At 35.0% G+C, this 12,365-nt stretch overlaps 1 protein-coding gene across 5 annotated transcripts in view; it reads left to right on the forward strand.

Moving 5' to 3' along the window:
* CUL2 (cullin 2) overlaps positions 1–12,365 on the forward strand; it is a 71,749-nt gene that overhangs the window by 34,552 nt on the left and 24,832 nt on the right. For all 5 annotated transcript variants that reach the window (XM_019972992.2, XM_019972990.2, XM_070800770.1 and 2 more), the window contains 3 exons: positions 7,539–7,635; positions 7,732–7,842; positions 9,365–9,527. In XM_019972992.2, the coding sequence (XP_019828551.1) occupies positions 7,539–7,635; positions 7,732–7,842; positions 9,365–9,527 (371 nt within the window). The remainder of the gene's footprint in view (positions 1–7,538; positions 7,636–7,731; positions 7,843–9,364; positions 9,528–12,365) is intronic.

Raw genomic sequence — 12,365 nt, forward strand, 5'->3', positions numbered from 1 at the left:
ATCTTTTGGTTTTGGCGGGGGGCAAAACCACAAGATTTTACTATGACATATGCTTAGTAAATAAGTAAGTCCCCGAAGGAAGTGACTTCTTCTGTAGTCCCGAAACCTCTTGGATCCTGTAGGCAGTGCTGCTGAGTTCTTTGAACATATTCTCAGTTGAAACCCTGATGACGATAACCTGCTCAGGAAACGAGATGCTTCCAGTTAGTTGGTTACCGTTATAACCAGTTAACTCATGAGGCAAATTTATGAGAAAAAGGCTCTAGAATGGTTGATTGTGCTTGTGGCCCAGAGAGGATGGCTTGTCCAAGCTGCTGTGTGAATAGATTGTGGCACAGTGTAAGTTTTCCTGTGGAGTCCAGAGCGGGGCGTCCTTGGCTCAGGTGTGGCCTAGAAGATTCTTACTAGACCCTAGGTGACTGGAACTGCTGTGAAGGGAATTCCCTAGACCAGTGAATTGCCACATGATATTGGCCACTCCCTCTGAAACTGCTTTCTTTAAGAAGACCCAAATAGGGAGTTTTTTTATGTGAGGGAAAAAAGGAAAGCATTTTTCTTACTGTGGGGCTCCTAATAGGAAATAAGGGGTTATAAAAAAAAAGTTCACCAAAAAGGATAAGACACTATTTTAATAGTTAATGTTAATACCAAATAGGAAGTATGTGGTAGGAATTAATAACTTGGTTTTTAAAAATGGTCACTCACACTTTAATAATTCCGCTGTTTCCAAAGAGGATGAGAGAGAAAGAGGCAGTGGAGAGGTAGGGTGGAACTGTCTTCTTCCTTCCTCTTTTCTCTGCTGAACTATGAATGACTGAAAGGGCACTCTCAACAAGGGTTTTAGGCTCTAATATAATTTCCTTTGCTAAAAATACCAACTTTATTCTTGAAATTCAGCTATTTTACAAGTATAATGGAAATATTATAAATTTTCTAAATGCACTTTTAATGAGTGTCTCTTTTGTAACAATTTTGATCCAACCTCGTAAATTTTTAAGTGTGATTGTTAGCTTGTTAAAAGTGAATTTAATGAAAAATTAAGGAAAGCATCACTATGTAAGAAAAACAGTAACAACTGTAGGATACTAATTCTGGAAAAGACATGGAGACCATGGTCAGAGACATTAGGCCAACTCATTTTAGTTTTGTTGTTACAGTCAGTTTCCTTTACAGTATTATTTGACATGCTTTACTAATATCTCATTTATTTTTTTATGTCTGCTTTATTAAGTAGGTATTATCTTACATTTTCTAGTGAGGGGTACTAAGGCTTAGTAATAATAATAAAATATGGAAACTGTGTACCAAGCAGCGATTGAAGTTTTATATGCTAATCCCATTTAATCCTCGCCACCCTAGGATTCTGGTATGATTTACCATTTATAATGTGTTAATCTTCTTTGAAGATTTCAGAAAGTTGAGGGCCATCTCGGCCTTGAGGTAAAGTTATCTGTCAGGCTAATGGAGGATTTTTTCAAAAGCAGAATGTAGATTGCAGAATTTTTTTGTTTGCTTAAGAGAGTCAGTGAAACAATTCTTAGTTTAATTTTTGTTTTTTGTGGTATCATTAAATGTGTACACACAAAATTTAATTGATAATCCAAAAGTAAAGTTGCTCCTTCTATATAAGGAAGAAAGAAACAAGTGATGGAGTCATAGATGGTGCATCATATTTTCATAGTGTCTGCTTTACTAAGGAAAGATAGAAGTAATTCTATTCATACAATAACTTGTCTTTTATAGTAAAATAGTAGAATGCCAGCTGGGACTTTCAATGTAGTAACAGCCTAACATTGATAATTTTAATAAATAAAATGCTGTAATTTCATGGATCTAAATGTTACAGTGTAAGAATGTGAAACTGGAGAGAAGAAAGCAGATCAGTTTTTTAATGCAAGTAAAAGGAATTGTTTAGATACTTAAGGATACTACTGAAAACACAAACTCTTTAATGTTAAATGAATTCAAAATTGCTTTCCTTTTTCCCAGTAGCTCTGTGTTAGCTTTCTAGTGTCAGATAGTCTTTGAGCAAAAATAAAAACTTTAAATAAAATTCTTTGTTCACCTGTGAATTAGGAGCAATTTATAACATAGGCTGCTGTGACTGATTTGTATTTTCTCTGACATGTTCATAGGCTTTTTATTCTATTTCTAAACTGTTAAGATTTCATTGAGGAAAAATATAGATTTCATTGAAGAAAAAATATAATCGTGGATAAAAATAAAATTTAATGTGTGTGTTAGTTGCTCAGTTGTCTCTGACTCTTTGCAACTCCATGGACTATAGCCAGTCAGACTCCTCTGTCTATGGAATTCTCTAGGCAAGAATTCTGGAGTGTGTTGTCATTACTTTCTCCAGGGGATCTTCCTGACCCAGGGATTGAACCCAGGTCTCCTGCGTTACAGGCAGATTCTTTACCATGTAAGCCATTAGGGTCTCATAAAATTTAATGTAATAGGCTTAATTCTTTCATATGTCAGTTTCTAAGAGAGGTTTAAATTTCCCAGCTCATTTTAGATTTATTGATTTTCATCCTTGCAGTGGCTCTTTTTGCTTTATGAATTCTGGGCCTCTGTTGTTAGTTGTATAAATACGAGGATTATTCTCTTCATGTTTTTTACTGTTACGTAGTACCTTTATCTATCTTGTGCTCTTTTTCCATGTTCTGTCACATGTTAATATTATTATAACAGTTTCCTTGGATTTTGGGGGATTTTGTTGTGTGTGTGTGTGTATCATTTAACCTTCTTCGTGTAAAATTAAATATAGACAGAGGAGACCATACAACACAAATGTATAGCTGAATGAATTATTGAAAGGCAAATGCGCTTCTAACTGCCACCCAGGTTAAGAACTGGAGCCATGCCAGCCTCCCCTGAAACCCTGTGTGTCCCAGCCCCTGCCTTTCTCCCAGAGACACAACTGTCCTGACTTCTGCGCAGTCACTTTCCTGTTTCTTCATGGTTTTTTCACCCGTGTGTGCATTCCTAGATGCTATAGTTTAGTCTTGTTCATCCTAAAAAACATTTTAATCAACAGATTTCTCCTCCATCCTTCATTTTTTTTCCCACTTGTAATACATTTGTTCAGGAATCCTGGCCGTTTGATCTTTACACTTTCGCACTGTCTAGATTTCTCTAGTTGAGTGTATGAGGCCCACTTATATGTGTTCCTTTGTCCTCTGTGTTTCCTGTAAATTGGCAGTTAAGTGGCCTACTCAGACTCAGGTCAGTTCTCCCTGGCAAACCAAGATATTTTGTTCTTTCATAATGTATGATTTTTACTCTTTTTTTAAATTTAAGCAGCCACTGATGCTAAATGCTGGCATCTTTTAGTTTATTGAGATTTGTAAAATAGTGCCACTTTAATCCTGTTGTTTGATTTTCATTTTTTAACTTGAAAAATTTTATTGAAATATACTTACCCTTGTCTATTATTTGGTTATCATATACGAAAGATGAAATAACTGCTTTTTTTCCTTTTCTTTACCCATTTGTCAGGATAATGAATTGGTTTGCTGTCATCTTCAGAAAATGGCCAGTTAGCTTTTTCCACCCAATATATCATGATGAAATGTAAAGACTTAAATATATTTGATGTGTTTCTATTGTCTCGATTTTATTAAAGTTTGAATAGCCTCTCTTTGGTTAGTTGGTGCCAGAATCTTTTTGCTATGACCATTGTCATCCTTGATAACTTTCTTGCTATCTCGTGTCAGGATGTTCCAGGCTTATCTTGTACATTTTCTTCCTCAGACCTGGCACCAGCTACTCAGTGAAAAACTTAGTTCAAAATACACAAGTGATATGTAAATGCATTCTTGAAAAACATTGAATGCTCCAGATCTTTTCCTCTCCATGGAGGTAATCCCTGTTTATCATTTGGTTAACTGTCTTTTCAAACATTTTCCTATGAATTTTTATATCTGTGTACAGAAATAAATACGATACAGAATATTTTTTGTTTTTTCAAGTGTATAATTTTTTCATTTTTTTCTAACTTTTAAAAATCGTTTATGACATACTGATTTATCTATCTTGATAATTTTTCTGTGTTTGTACATAAGAGATCTTACCTTCCTCCTTCTTCCTAAACTCTATATCAAGTATGGTTCTACCTCATTTTATTAAACTCTTCTCCTACTGATGTATATTAGGTTGTTTCCAGTCTTTCCATTAGTACAACTCTGAGTTCTGTTACGCACATGTGCAGCTTTTTAGAGCCATAGAGTATATGCATTTAGAATTTTGCCCTCTGTAAAGTAACTGTTCTTCCAAAGGCAGAGTATGGAAACCCATTTCTCTACCACTCATCAAGTCTTGATGCTACCAAATCTTGCTAGTCCGTGATTTCCCAGTATCACCGGAGGTGCCCTCGAGTGGATACCAGAGTCTGGGTACAGACAGTTTACTTCCTCCTGGAACTACGCTCACTGCTCCTGCAGAGATGCACTGAGCAGCTAGTCTGCCAGTGAGCTCACTGGTTTTGTGCCAGCCCGCTTTCAGTAATGCCACTCCTCGCCCATCCTCCTTCACGTCTTCCACCCCCTTCTTGTAGCCGTCCTTTCTCTTGTGCATTTTTGTTTTTCTGTGCTATCTCGTCTTCGTTCCATCTTATTTTCAATTTCTACAGGTCCAAGGCCTACTGCCAACAATGGAATATTAAAAAGTATCCTTCCTATCACTTCTCAGGTTTGGATTGAGGCAGGAGACTGCATTTAATTTAATCTTCTCATCTTAATCTCAGGAGGCAAATGAAGGTTTCACCAAGAGATTAATTTGCCCATTGTCACATAGCAGAATCAGGACTTATGAGAGTTTCAGCCTTTTTTTTTTGCTGCACTGGGTCTTCGTTGCTGCATGAGGGCTTTCTCCAGTTGTGGCAAGCGGGGGCTACTCTCTAGTTGGGGTGCATGGGCTTCTCACTGCGGTGGCTTCTCTTGTTGCGGAGCACAGGCTCTAGAGCACAGGCTCAGTAGTTGTGACTGATGCACAGGCTTAGTTGCCACCTTGGGCATATGGGATCTTCCCAAACCAGGAATTACACCTGTGTCCCCTGCATTGGCAGGCAGACTCTTAACCACTGTTACACCAGGGAAGTCCCTCAGACTAACTTTTTATGACCATCACAAACCTAGTCTGCCCTCTAAATGCCTTGGTTTTAAAATCACACTCAGTGCATTTTTTTTTCTTTTTTTTTTTGGTCTCTTAGCTTTCTTCTCCTGCTTCCATTTTGCTCAGTCAGTACTTAAAATGCTAGCTTAATGATGCTTCACTCATTTACTAGGCACTGTGCTATATACTTTCTTGGATTATGCTTAATCTTTACCATATCCTCTGAGAGTAGGTGCATTTGTTATCCCCACTTTACAGAAGGAAAAATCTCTGAGTACTAAGGTTAAGCACCTGCACAGGGTGACATATTAATGCAACCAGAACTTGAACTTAGGCAGTCTGACTCCAAAATCCGGGTCTTAAGAACTACAATAAACAATTCCTATAAGCTCCCAGCCGAATGATTTCATTATGGTTGTTGTAGGCATTTTCCACTTAGTTCTGTCACGATCAAATAATGAACCACATAATAAAAATTCTTTATATTCTTTTCTCAGAGCTCATCTCTTGGGATCACTGTTCTTAGATAAATCCAGAGCTTATTCACATAACCAGCTTAGTCATTGCTTTTATATAGTACTACCTTATTAGCATCATTTCAGTTTATTTTCATTATCTGTCAACTTAATAGAAATAAACTATAATGATTTTGTTGTACATTTTGTGCAGTTATAAAAGTATGTGGTGATCTTAAAGATTGAATAATTATGCCTAAGGGTTTCTGAGTTCAGATGTTATTCTTACAGTAGAAGACAACTTAGTCATTAAGCACTGGGAATATTGATATACTTTCTAGGCAGTACCTTACCAGATTCCTGCTTCTCTGGGCCTTTTGGTGTCAGAAACAAAGGGCAGGAGTAGGAGTGGGTGTTTTCTGGGTGCTGAGCAGGGACAGTAGAATTTGGTCATGAAAATAACTTTAGGTAACCTGATTTAGATATTTCTCACTTTGTCCCAGAGTTAGAAGGCAAAGAGCTATGTGCTCCAAATTGATAAATCATATCATTTTTTCACCAGATTTAATTTGGGCTTAAGAGGGAAGGTGAGCAGAAGATATGAGCTCACCTAGTGTTACCTTGTATGTATTTATTGCTCTTATTAGTGATAACAAAATGTAGACTTTGTAACCAAGATTTTGTGACTGTCAGAAGACTGTAGCCATATTAATTCAATCACAAAAAACTTTTTCCACAATATCCAGATTATTAAAGGAAGAAGGAAAGAGGCTTAGAGGGAGGTGGAGACAGGGAAGAACACTAACTTAAAGCAAAGGTTATTGCCTCAGTAATTTTCCTAAATGTTCGAAAGTCTTTCTATCCCAGTGTAAAACCCAGATGATTCTACTAGAAATGATGATAGTATACTTTTCTGTTGCTTTTTTTGTAAAATAATTATTCATTCAAAGAAAGAAAATATTTAAAAGTAAGGTGGAAGGTTACCAATAGAAAGGTAAACCTTTGACTGGATAATGGTTTGATTTAGGCATTATTACTGGATTCAGAACCTTCCGGCATAGAGCCAGGCTGTGTTACTGTGGCTTTAGGCAAACCTCTTTTTTTTTTTTCCTATGTCTATAATTAGAAAAATAAAAAAATCACCTACATTTCTTATTGTGATTAAGACTTGCATCCCAGTAGTGCCCTTGACTGAGGAGGAGCTTATCAAAAGTCACATAATTGTGTCACTATCTCAATAACCGAGAAATATTGAGTCACATCTCAATAATTGAGATGATTTTAGATCCCTTTGTAGCTGTAAAAGAATATAGAAATATTAAAGCATATCTCAGTAAATTCTAAGTAGAGAATTACCTTTGTGGTTAGATGAAAGCAACTCAGTGGCTCTAGCAAATATCTTAGAGAACAATAGCTATTAGTCATTTCAATGAGCAAAATACTGTATTGAGTGTACTTTTGAGGAATGAGTCCCGTCAGATTACTGTAGGCATACTTGTGATGGTTTAAAAACTGGATTCTCAGACCAAATCCTCTAGTAACAGAGTTTGTGGTGAGTGAAATTCAAATATTCTTAACCACTGGTATTGCAAGTCTTAAATTGATGGGTTCATAGCTAAAAAACTATGGGTTCATTGGGTTCATTGAATGGGTTCACAATGGGTTCATTTACTCTATTAAAATTGAAGAATTATCTTAGTATCAACATAGTATCTTTTAATTTTACAATTAAGCTTTTCTGTTGTTTATTGAAATGGCATCTAATGGGTACATTAACTGTCATAAATATTAATTCAGCTGCAGTATTAAAAATTGCATTTTAAGTATCGTGCATGCATTGACCTTTAAAATACTTCATAAATAAAGTGATCAGACCAATAGAATAAGCAGCCATATTTTGGCATACTTTGGTATATTTCCATGGATACTTGTATTCTCAAGAATGTTTTTTGTTTTACCTTGTTTTAGTGATCGTGGTGGAGAAGACCCAAACCAGAAAGTAATCCACGGGGTTATTAACTCCTTTGTTCATGTTGAACAGTATAAGAAAAAATTCCCTTTAAAGGTAACAAAGCTTCCTTTAAAACATAAATTATTAGACCTTTAATTTCTTAGGTTGTTTGTTCTTATTTTTAAAATATGATTTAATTGATTTATTTAGTTTTATCAGGAAATCTTTGAGTCTCCCTTTCTGACTGAAACAGGAGAGTATTACAAACAAGAAGCTTCAAATTTATTACAAGAATCAAACTGCTCACAGTATATGGAAAAGGTAGGAAAGCATTATGTTAACTATTGTCATCTATTATATATCAGGTGTGGCTTATTTAATATTAGTTATCTTAGTTAATATTTTCTTTTGGTGGAAAAGGTTCCGTTTTTCTTGATCAGTCATTGTTCTTGCTTGACATTTTCCATGAGAAAAAGTGCTGTTCCAGTTTTCATTGTGGTCAGTGCTTTCTGATAATCCTGATTAATCTAAAATTAATATATATCATATTCTTGACAAAATAATAAGCTATATTTTATGCTTAGTAATAAGAGAATAGGCTAAGTACTCTTTCTTCCTGTAAAATACAAGGAAAAAAAATAGTAAAAATATAATAATTCTAGATACTTGGTCTTTTGGTCTGTTAAGTTTGTGGAGACTAAGAAAAACTTGCATGAGAAATTTTAATCATTAAACCAGCACATTGATAACCATATTTAAAATGGCTATATATATTTTCTTAGTCAAAGAATAATCAGATGATAAATTCAGTCATCAGATATATCAGACATTTTAACTAGTTTTTTTCTTCCACAGTGCTGGATCTCAGGCATTTTATTATCAGATGATTTTTGTTAGTTTGTTCACCTTTAAGAAAAGTTTGAAGTGGAAAAGCTGTAGTGAAGCCTCCATAGGACATAGATCAGGAAATATCAGTACTTACTGATATGATACACTGGTGTCTGTTCCACAAACCCAGGTCCAGGAGTTGAATAATTCTCTTTTGCTTTGTCAGTGATTAGCTCCAGGACCTTGAGTAAGTTATCTGGGACATTTTCCTCCATTAAGTGCAAGTTACACTAAGTCAGTGGGTCTTAGCTTTTAGCCCTTTTTACATCTTAGACTCTTACTCAAGGTTCTAGATCCAGTCTTGAAAGGTACACACAGAGTATCAGTGATGTATAAACTCTCATCATTATATCTGACTCTCAAAAACAGGCTGTTGGCAAACACTGAAAACAGCTCAAATGTCTTTCAAGAGTTGAAAAGACAGGCAAAATGTATGTACATACAATGAACTATTATTCAGACTTAGAAAGCAATAAAGTTCTGACACAAGCTGCAGCATGGATTAACTTTGAAGACATTATGCTGAATTGAAGAAGCCAGACACAAAAGAACAAATATCTTAGGGTTTAACTTATACAAAATGTCTAGAATAGACAAAGTCAGAGAGGCAGAAAGTAGATCAAAAGTTTTTGGGAGGGTAGAACAGGGAGGTATAGCAAAAGTTTTTGGGAGGGTAGAACAGGGAGGTATAGCGTAATGGTTTCTGAGCTTCTGTTGGGTGTAATGAAAAAGTTTTGGGAATAGACAGTTGTGCAACATTGTAAATGCAATTAATGTAAGGCAGTGCTGAAGTGTAGCTTAAATAAGATTTTGAAATGATTTATGGAATGGAACTTTGAATTGTGAATAGAATTATATAAATAATTCTATTTGTTAATTTGCCATGTAAGTTGCTGACTGATATTTCAGGTGTTTTCACATAGTAGTTCATGACTGTAAGAATATATTTCTAAAGGTTCTAGGTAGATTAAAAGATGAAGAAATTCGGTGTCGAAAATACTTACATCCAAGTTCATATACTAAAGTGATTCACGAATGTCAACAACGAATGGTAGCAGACCACTTACAGTTCTTACACGCAGAATGTCATAATATCATCCGACAAGAAAAAAAAAATGGTAAGTGATACCAAACATCAATAGGAATAGGAGTGAAATTATAAACCCACTTTTTATATCATCTTCCAAGCCTCCTTAGGCTTCAAACATATTTAAGTAGTATGTTGATACGTTTTTCAATATGCCTTTTTACAGATTATTATCTATTTTAAAAGACTGTTTGGAAAAATATATTTTCAAACTATTTTCTAAAGTCAAAAGAAAAACTGGGAAAGTGTGTTTGCACATTTTAAAAAACCACAGGGACTAATTTCTTTAATACATTAAGAATTTCTAGAAGGAGAAAAAACAAAGAACATGAAAGGGAAATAAAAGTAGATTTTAAATATTTGAAGATGCTCAGTCAAAATAGAAATACAAAGTAAAGATACGAGATGTTAACAATAAGCAGTGAAAAAATGGAATTTTTTTCGAAAAAAGCAATGAGAATTTTTCAATAATAGGGAATAAATCTAACAAGATGTGTGCCAGACTCACACAGAAAGCTGAACATCGTTGAAAGCAGCATTGATAGATCCAGGGCAAGCTTTGCAAAACCCAAGATTAATTTTAAACTCTGAAAGTTACACTGTTAGCCTGAACGGTCAAGACAGTTTTGAAGAGCACAGTGAGAAACCTTTGCAGGATAGCATGACTTCTAAAAATTACAGTAATTAAGAAAAGGAAGTGGCACAAGGGTAGTCAAAGTGACCAGTGGAATAAAATAAAAAGCCAGGAAATAACTCATGCATACAAAGATACTTACTTCATTTAAGACCAAGGCAGCCTGCAGAGCAGTGGGTGAAAGATAGTTTTTTGAACACACAGTACCAGGTCCATTGGATAACCAGTTGGGAAAGAAGTGAAATTTGATCACTACTTCAAACACTGTATACAGAGTCAGTCAATTCACCTTGGGCTTTTGATCTCAGTATAAAGCAGTAATGCTTCCAGAAGATAGCATAGAATAACTTCAGGACTTGGGGGTAGAGAAAGATAATTTAAATGAGACACAGAAAGCACTAACCACAGGGAAAGATGATCAAGTTTATTACTTTATCATTAAAAGCTTAAACTCAATACAAAACCATAAGACCATTGGATCATCAAAAGAGCATCACAATAACAATCATAGGACAAAGGAACCAAGAATACACAGTGTGGAAAGGACAGTGTCTTTAATAAATGTTTTTGAAAAAACTGGATGACTGACTTAATGCCATACACAAAAATTAACTCAAAATGAATTAAACACTGTAACTTAAGACCTGAAACTATAAAACTCCTAGAAGAAAGCAAAGGTGATAAGCTTCTTGATACTTGTCTTAGTGATGATATTTTGAATCTGACACTAAAGTGAAAGTGAAAGCCGCTCAGTTGTGTTCTACTCTTTGTGACCCCATGGACTATCCATGGATTCTCCAGGCCAGAATACTGGAATGGGGAGCATTTCCCTTCTCCAGGGGATTTTCCCAACCCAGGGATCAAACCCAGGTCTCCCACATTGCAGGCGGATTCTTTACCAGCTGAGCCACAAGGGAAGCAAAAATAAACATGGGGTTCTGCATCAAACTAAAAAGCTGCCCAGCAAAGGGAACCATTAACAAAATGGAAAAGCGACTTACTGAATGGAAAAAATCACATATCTGATAAAGGACTCATACAACTCAATAGCAAAAAAAATTGATTGAAAAATGAGCAGAAGACCTGAATAGGCATTTTTCTAAAGAAGAACTCCAAATGGCCAACAGGTACATGAAAAGGTGCTCACCATTGTTAATCATCAGGGAAATAAAAATCCAAGCACAGTGAGGTACTATCTGGCACCTGTTAGCATGGCCATTATCCAAAAGACTAGAAATAACAGATGTTGGCAAGGATATAAAGAAAAGGGAGCTCTCATGTACTGTTGGTGAGAATGAAAATTGGTGGAGCCACAATGAAGAACAGTACGGAGGTTTCTCAGAAATTAAAAAGTAAAACTTTCATGTGATTTAGCAATTCTGCCTCTGGGTATTTATCCAAAAAGAAAAAGAAAAAAAAAAAAAAAAAAAAAAACGCTAAAAAAGATAGAGGCATCCCAATGTTCATTGCAGCATTATTTACAAGAGCCAAAATAAGGAAACAAGTGTCTGTCAATAGGTGAGTGGATGAAAATAAACACACAAACACATAGATATCATTCAGCTATGTAAACAAAATGAAGTATTGCTAATTTGTAACAACATGGAAGGCTCTCCAGGGCATTGTGCTAAGTGAATTGTCAGACAAAGACAAATACTGGGAGATCTCACTTATATATGAAATCTAAAAAGCAAAACAAGTGAGCTCATTGATACAGAGAACAGATACGGTGGTTGCTGAAGTCAAGGTGGATGGGTGAAGGGAGTCAAGAAGTTTAGTAACTTCCAGTTACTAAAAAAAGAAAATAAGTCATGGGGATATAATAATATGTAGCATGGTGACTGGTTAATAATACTGTGTTACATATTTGAAAGTTGCTAAGAGAATAGATTTTAAAAGTTCTCATCACAGGAAAAAAAAGTTATAAATATGTATGGTGAAAGATGTTAACTCGACTGTAATGATCATTTTGCAGTATATAACAATATTGAAAATCATATTGTTATAATCCTTAAAACTAATATATGTCAGTTATACTTGAAAAAAAGACAGTCATAGGGTTATATATTTGCAATTGTTGAAAAAGGTTTATGTCCAAAATATAAAATAATTAGGACATTTGAACAAGCACTGCAGAATATATATATATATACACACATATATATATATATATATTCAGATGGCCAATAAACATATAAAAAAAAATCTCTCAATCTCACTAAAACAGAAATACAA

The sequence above is a fragment of the Bos indicus genome, chromosome 13 (genome assembly GCF_029378745.1).
Source record: "Bos indicus isolate NIAB-ARS_2022 breed Sahiwal x Tharparkar chromosome 13, NIAB-ARS_B.indTharparkar_mat_pri_1.0, whole genome shotgun sequence".
Classification (NCBI taxonomy): domain Eukaryota; kingdom Metazoa; phylum Chordata; class Mammalia; order Artiodactyla; family Bovidae; genus Bos; species Bos indicus.